Genomic DNA, 8,290 nt, shown 5'->3' with positions numbered 1-8,290 from the left:
GGGGCGGTAACGTAAAACTGTCGCGAGACGCGGCGTCGGGAGCCCCTTGTCATCCGCGTGATCGTCAGCTGTGCTTGCGGCCGACGAGGATGGAGGCCCGGGGAGGAGCGCACCGGGACGGCCGCAAGGCTGTTTTGTTTACGAACGGCGTTTAAATATGTGGGGGAAAGCGTAGTTAACGTTCAGGTGTTCATTGTCGGGCTTGAGAGTTTCCAGTTCATCCAGCATCGTATTTATGGCTGTTTCGGGACGGGTTCCCAAACGCTAAGGGTTCTTACAAAGACAAGCGAAATACCATCCCGGGTCCCTTTAACCTCACACATCCAGTCCGCGTTGGAACTTTCCTGGGTGGCCAGTGAAGTGTGCCCTTGTCTGATGGGCTGGTTTGTGGCCGCTGGGTTAAGTCGGGACTCACAGCTGTACTCGTGTTTAAGCTCCCCAGCCCCTCTCCCAGTTGTTGGTGTACACTCGTGTGTCCTGACAGTCTCCATAGCTTGGATTTGCTGAATGCCTCCTATAATACTTGTGAACTGGTAGCGAAATCTTAAGGTTTAGATCCAAGTCTGGTCCACTGTTACGGCAGGGATGTAATGTAGGTGGGACTGTGCGCTTCCACAGGGAGGTGGATAGTGTCTGGGTTTTCTTTTCGCGGTGTTAGCCTAAACTGTGTGTCTGAGTCCAAAGCATCTTCAGGGCTTATGCTTGGATGTGTAGCGTTTGTGGTTGCTTTAGGTTTTGCCCTTGTGCTTGTTGATGGTGTGCAGTGGCCCCTGTGTGGGGGAGTAATGGACGGGGTGGTTGGATTTTGGCAGTGAGCTGTCTGCGTCACCCACTGCTCCCTTAGAGGATATGTTTTTTCTTGAAAGAGCGCCAATTTGCACTTTGCCTAAGGCTTAACTGAACACTGGGGGCCTGATATTCTTTTTAAACTCATGTGGCGTTAAACCGGAAAGATAAAAATGCTTTCTCGTTTCAGTAATACACCTGACTGACGGAACAGACAGTAGGATGCTGTCCCCCTGCTCGCCTCGGTTTCCTCTCCCAGAGATTAGTAAACATAGGAAACTTAGTTCGTGTCTTTGCTTCAGGCCCTGAGAATAGATGCATCTCGCGTGTTTCAAAAAATACTCATCAGCAGCGGGTATGTGGATGCTTTCCAGTCTTGTTATTCGTCCTCTGCAAATCAGGCTAAGAACCTAAGCTTTAACGCTGCTCTGCTGGCACCTGAGTTTCTTGGCACAGGTATCTCTCATTCAGGGCTCACAGAACAGAAGTTTTCCCAAATTAGAGTAACTCCTCTCTACTCCGCAAACTCTACTGTGAGTACCTTTGCGGGCTGCAGCAGTGATCGTCCTTGTCTCAGACCTGCAGGGTGGAGCTGTCACGAGAAGTAGCTGACTGCACCCAGGAATCATCTCTGAGGACTGTACCGTAGGGTGTAACAGAAACGTCAGATAAGTCTAATTCGCAGATTTGAGAATCACTTCGGAAAAGTTTCTCCCCTGACTCTCAGAGGCCCTAATGCTGTCCGCGTAGATGATTTGTCCTGTGCAGACAAAGATTGGGGGCAGTGAGAGCCGGGCTGTGACCTGTTACGGTGGTGGCTTCTCAAGTGCTGGGCATCCAGTCCTTCAGGGACCTCTGCTCACTTCCCGTTTGGGGGCATCCTGTAAAAGTGTCAGGGACAGAACTGAGTCTGCCCTGGTCTGCAGGTGGAGCAGAGCTCACCCTGTGATGGGGAAGCCAGGCTGGCCTTGGTGTCAATCCCAGTTGCTGCTGGAGAGGGCAGGTCCTGCCCAGATCACTCTCTGGGGATCAACTTGTTGAAGTTTTGCACAGGGCTAACTTGAATTTCTTTATTGGTGGAATATAATTTCAAATCTCATTGTTTTAAGGGTTTTGAGAATGACATTAACAATTCACTGTCTGACATGTCCATAGCAAACTTGAACTTTGGGCTAGCTTTCCTTTCTGTGTCTGATCTTTGCTTCATAGTGTGTACTTAGAAAATGAACAGTGACTTTAATATGTTCAACAAATCGTGGCAGTGAACAGGGTCTCTGAACACTAAAATTTCATGTGCTTTTCTGATTGACATTGTGGTGCTATAACCCTACAAAATAAACAAAGTTATTTCAGTACCTTACATAGTTCAGCTTTGTTTCTTCAGCTTGGTTTTTCAGTGTAGGACAGCATGTTACAGCCTGTGAAGTTTGACAATGCTCAAAAGAAAATGAAAGTGGAAACGAGAGGAATTTGGTAACAGGGTGTTTTTAATGTGAACTTTTTGTTTAAAGCAAATGCAGCCCTGAGGATTTGGCTACTGCATATAACAACAGGGGGCAAATCAAGTACTTCAGGGTTGATTTTTACAAAGCAATGGATGACTACACATCTGCCATAGAAGTCCAGCCCAGTTTTGAAATTCCATATTACAACAGAGGGTTGATATTGTACAGACTGGGTAAGAATTCATATTTGATTTGATGTTTTGCTTTTCTCATTGCTTGTGTTCTGTTATTTCAGAGCTATCCGCTGTCCTAAAGTGAATGTAGTGATGATCAGTTTTTAGCGTTAAGTGAACTTTAGGTTTAGCACTTGGAACACAGGAGGTGCGCCTGAGCTCATTGTAGGTGCAGGTGTGTGATCAGCGCCAAGGTGGGAACTCGACCTGGGTACAGGCCCGGGTGACCCCGTTACGCCGAGCCTGCACATTCCCTGCTGCAAATGCGGGTATTGCTGGCTGGCAACCTGTGCCACTCTGCGAGTTAAAATCTTTGGAGATTTGTGAGACTACACAGTGAAGGTTAAATTTCTGTATTAGAGGAACCATGTTTTCAGTTTCCCAGTTTTGCTGGGACATGCTTATTGAAATTTCATGATTTCTGGTACTTACCCATTAAATCTTATAAACCCACAGCTAGAGTGACTGATTTAATTTTTTGTGGGGCTGAGGATTGAACCCGGGGACTCACATTTATTTATTGGGCAAGTGCCTTGTCACTGAGCTGCACCCCAGCCCTGCAGTAGCTGATCGGGGCATAATTATTCCATACAGGCACAGAGCATTTCTTTTATGTACGTAGCTCTATATAGTTATTAAGAGAATAAGCTTTCTTTACTAGGAGTAATTGAAAGTTCATAAATACAAAGCAAAAGTATGTGTATCTAAACTTTGCTGTGAATAATATGTAGAAATGTTCAGCTTTTTTTTTTTTTCTTTTCCATTGTTTTGGATTCTGGTACAGGATATTTCGATGAAGCTTTGGAAGATTTCAAGAAAGTATTAGACTTAAATCCTGGATTTCAAGATGCTACTTTGAGTTTAAAACAGACTATTCAAGACAAAGAAGAGAAACAAAGAAGAAATACTTAAAACAATTATTGAACTTTTTAACTTGAAATACTTTTGATCCTTACACCTGGACCTAATTGACTGTAATTTTAGATACTGAGTTCTTTGTATTTAAGATAAGACATTCATGCGTCAGCACTGAAAGTTAATATGTTTAAGATTGTTAATTTCAGATTGAGAAGTGTTTTGATTTGCTGATTTTTATAGAGTGTACATAAATAATCTGAGTGTATAAGTGTGTATTATTCCAGAATAATATTTTAAATGAATGTATTTTCTTCAGTAAGTCTTCTTTTTGCTATTTTTTTGGTTTGGAAAAACTTTACCTACAGAAAAGTTAAAAGTATAATGCCATCAGCATCAAGAAACTACTCATTCAGTTTCATTGGTTGTTAACATTGTGCCACATTTGCTTTTTCTCTGTATTTAAAAATAAAACTTGTTGCTGAATCATTTGAGAATTAAGATACAGTCATCACAGTACTTCACCCCTAAATACTTCAGCCTGCATCTTTCAAGGATAAAGATGTTCTTTTTTATTATCATAATACCATTATAACACCTAGTAAAGTTAATAATTCTATAATGTCCTCCATATCCAAAAAATATTCAGAGTTCCCCATACTTCAAAATGTGTAGATTTTATTTTGGGGTCTGTAGCCTATCAGGTTGCATTTCTCTGTTATGTCTCAGTTCTTTTAATCTAGAATCATTGTCCTTGTTCATTTTTTTCGTTGAAGCATTTGTTTTGAGAGTAAAGCTAGCTATTTTATGTAGCTGGGCTGGAAAGAAAATATTTCGGCTTAAAAATAAGCACATGTCATCCAGGAGAGCAAACAAATTTACTGTACCCTTGATTTTCTCTAGAAATCATTGACAGGTTAAGATTTAAAACTACTGTATATTGAGCATAGTTTTCTTTCTGGATCATGAGAGTTATTTTCATCATTACCATTTTTGAAAGAGCAACCTAAGCATTCGTACTCTTAACGATTTACGGGTGGTGTGGGGGTGGACAGGAAGGGATTGATAGAAATACACGGTGAATGTAAAGCTTTAAAAGTTCCCCTCTAGGTGCGGCCAACAAGCGAGTGGGCTCTGCTGAGCTCTCGGAACTGGGAAAGACTGGGAGAGAAAGCAAGCAAGCTGAAGCTGGAGCTCAGTCCACATCTTTACATTTTTATTGTTGTGGTTTGGTTTCCAAATGTATGACCCTGAACGTGAAATTGCCAAGCTAGTGTCACTGCCGTGTACACTGTCGGGTGGAGACGGCCCTCTGGGGAGGAAAGGGCGCCAGGCGCAGGACCCCCCTGTGGTCTCGGTGCGGTAGCCACCATCAGCCTTAGCAGGGCTCTTTTTTATGTTTTTGAGTAAAAGCACACAAAGACAAGTAATTGCTGTGTGTGTAGTTCATAAATAATACCTTGCAAGAATGCATGGAGAGTTGGTCCTGCAGGCGAATGGGTATGGAGAGGAGATTACATTTGATGGCCGAAAAGAAAAATATATTTCTGGAGTTATTCACCTTTCCAGTGATTTATGTCTCCATTATTGAAAATGAATTTATACAGTTGCATGAAAGCAGAAAAAATTCTTTTTTAAAAAAACTTTTTTTAAAAAAGTGAAATCCCTAGGTGTTAGGAGACCTTAAAACCATCCCACCGGAAGAACCCAGTACCTGAAAAATACTGACATGACTTTGTATCCTCTGGGCACATACTGTTTTCTCTTTACTCTTTACTAGGATCAGATACAATAACAAAAAGAATACTTGTTAAAAAACATTGGTTTGCTGGATTTTATTAAAATTTCTTCTTTAAAAAAAAGCTTCATTGAAAAAGTCACTGAAGTGCAAATCAGCACTTGCTGATCAGAGAGCCAGGCACTATTTTCTTTTGTTTGCTACTGGAAGTAACTAAACCGTAATGCATTTACCTCATTTATCTTCTTTGAAAGTAGGCATTGTACATCCAGATTCTAAGTTTCTGATTGGCCGATACTTTCGATACTTTGCTTAGAGATAGTCTGGTTCAGAATTATGCATCTTTCCCACATTTCAGTGTTTGCTTCATTTTTCCTTTTTTTTTTTCCTATTAGAAAAACACTCAAATTGTATTGTCTTCTAAGTTGTTTTTTCCTCTGCAAAAGCAAAGCAGGAAATTGTGGTTTGATACCAGAATTTTCTTTCCCTAAGTATAATAAAACAGTATAAATTGATTTAAGTTATGTTTCTGGGTTTAGAAAGTTACCCGTTCGCCCTTTTGGGATGTGTGGAACTGAGCGCAGCCAGGGTCTGTCTCTGATGGTCGACTCTAGAAGAGCTGGCTACAACTGCACGTCTGATCGATCTGTGCCTGTTTGTCCTGTGTCTTTCCTGGATTTTCTCTTCTCTCGCCGGTGTCTTTGGCTGAAACATAACATTGGCCTCCTATTACTGCACAGGCTGTAAATCTTTTCAAGTGTGCGCACTTTATTTATCTCTGGTGGGGCCGACGTATCCAGCCTTCACACTGATGCTCATCTCAGTGTCTCCCGTCTGAGTGTAGTCCTCTTACAGTTTTAACTTCAAATGTCAAATAAACCTATCTCTTACTTAACAACGTCAGTTGGTTCCAGGAAATGCTGCTTCTGGGTGAAAAGCCATTACATAAAAAAATACTTTTAGTTGGAAAAATTCCATTTTTTCCCACAATACCCTCTTTTCACAGTAAGAAAAATGAATGCAAGTGCCTATAAGTGTAACAACTGGAAAGTAACTGATTTGCACAGACTGTTAGGAGCATTTACTTGTTTTTTCTGCTGACACATATAAAAACAGTTGCATTGAGATATAGTTCACATACAGTTCATTTATTTGAATTTTATAGCTGGGTGTTTTTTTAAAGTATATTCCAGGTTTCTGCGCCATTTTTTAAAACCACTTTTTAAGCTTTTTGAATTGCATGCCAATGAAATGTAATAAAGTTCTTACACAGAAAGGTACCTTTAAGCAAATTAAAGTAGTATGTGTGTATGTACTTGTTTATGTATGTGTTTATTTATCTGTTGGTTCCAGAGATCGAACTCAGCACCTTACACTTGCTAGGCAGGCGCTGTGCCATTGAGCGACATCCCCGGCCCCTAGGCAAATTAAATACTGAATGTGAGAGTGCTTCGAAGAATAACAGTACGTGCATAACACAGATCAAAGATGTCACCTCTTCTGGTTTTGTCAAAATATGCAGCACAACACTAATTTGTTTCGTGTGTTCTTCTCTGATTAGAAACGCATGCTGCAGTGATGCGGAAATCAGGGAGGATGTCTGCTGGAACTGTGATGTTGAATTTGGGGCATTTGGGTTAACACTGTTATTTTTTTTTTTTGCACTAACTGTTGACAATCATGTGGCATAGGCTTTGTTTTCAAGAGCCTAGTGTAACAAACCAAATGGTTGATGTGTGAGCTAAGTATGTATTTTTAAAGGCTTCCATACAAATTCAGATTTTAGCACTTTCTACATTTCTTAAGCTGTGACAAGAATAGGATTCCAATTTAAAATGGTATTTGTTAGGAACTTCAGAAGAGATCCATTTCTACATAAAGAAGGATGATAAGTAGAATTTAATTTTTGTTTTTGAAAAAATAAAGCAAATGATAAGATGAAAAAAGCATAGTTCATTCTTTTCAAAATTTTAAGAAAGTAAAAGCACAAATCTGTGCAGTAAAAGACAAGTGATAAAAAGAGAAATCTCTAAGTTATGAAACTTATGGCTCTGAGTATACAGAGAACAGTGAAAGCAGAGCACGCTGTGTAGCCCTCGTTCTGTCCGGGTTGTCACAGGCAGTGAACTGAATCTTCATAGGGGAGGAAGCTGAGGCTGAGAGATGCAACTTGTCCAGTTACTTCCGAAATCTCTGTAAACATTTAAGCTGCAGTTCGGATCAGGTGATTGGGTGCCAAGCTGACATCAACTCAAAGCAGACTTTAGTTTTTTCCGGATAAAAAAAGTTAAATTGTTAATAAGTTCCTCGAAATGTTTTAATATAAATTAAGGTTAGTATCAAAACAGTTTTAGAATATATTTTGTTAATGGAACATTATTGCAATGCTAGAATTGCTTGTTGGTCATTTTCCCTCCTGATTGAAAACAGACACACAAGTTGGTGAAAAGCAGATGCATATTAGAGCAAACTGCATTTGGAAACTTGAAAGCCATGGTTGCCAATATGTAAATTTGTATCTTATGTTGAGAAAAAGCATCCAACACTTAGCAGGAAGGCAATAGGAAGACTACATGTTCTTTCAGCGTCATAGCCCAGACCAAAAGATCCACCCAAAACTGTTTAATTCTACTCTTTATTAGGGCCCAGTCTGAGGTTACACATAACTTGTCAAATTTTGTGTAGAGAAAATACAAATGAATTCTGTCTGGTAGTAAAGCTAGCCCTAAAGGTTATGCCTCTCTTGCCATAAAGAACACTAACCATTTTTGTCTGTAACCGAGCAATTTTATTTCCAGATTCCTCCTTCATTGCCTGTAAGCACTGTACTCAGTCTTTCAGTGCTTTCTCTTGTGGCTCTTAGTTAATTGATTAATTAGTTGAATATTTGCCATGTTTTCATTCCATATTCTTGAGTCATGCCTAACTTTAAAGAATTTGTATTTTAACACTACTATTGAAAGATAGAGCTTATCATTATGTAGTCACATTTTTAGTAGGAATAAGAACAAAAGTTTCTATTTTTCCTGGCCCTTATTTCTTTAAAATATTCAATGACTTCTGTTTGGATTATGCAAACGTTTGAGATCTGGCTGAAGCAAAGTATAGGAAAGGCCTTCATCCTTAAAAACACCTATGGTTAAAAGTACTTTCAAAAGTAGTAAAACCTGCAGAAGAATATATAATAAAACCTTGGACTGCAAGGAACTTGTTCTGCGAGATGGCAAACATTT

The 8,290-nt window shown here is 40.0% G+C and overlaps 1 protein-coding gene across 1 annotated transcript in view; it reads left to right on the top strand.

The window, feature by feature from the left end:
- Ttc32 (tetratricopeptide repeat domain 32) overlaps positions 1-6,323 on the top strand; it is an 8,576-nt gene extending 2,253 nt beyond the window's left edge. Inside the window, exons 2-3 of the mRNA XM_019205037.2 lie at positions 2,296-2,464; positions 3,249-6,323. Of these exons, the coding sequence (XP_019060582.1) occupies positions 2,296-2,464; positions 3,249-3,376 (297 nt within the window). The 3' untranslated portion in view covers positions 3,377-6,323. The remainder of the gene's footprint in view (positions 1-2,295; positions 2,465-3,248) is intronic.
- The last annotated feature ends 1,967 nt before the right edge of the window (positions 6,324-8,290 follow it).

This window comes from Fukomys damarensis, unplaced genomic scaffold, assembly GCF_012274545.1.
Source record: "Fukomys damarensis isolate Sample0158 unplaced genomic scaffold, DMR_v1.0_HiC HiC_scaffold_2, whole genome shotgun sequence".
Taxonomy (NCBI): domain Eukaryota; kingdom Metazoa; phylum Chordata; class Mammalia; order Rodentia; family Bathyergidae; genus Fukomys; species Fukomys damarensis.
This window is presented reverse-complemented; position numbering and strand designations above follow the sequence as displayed.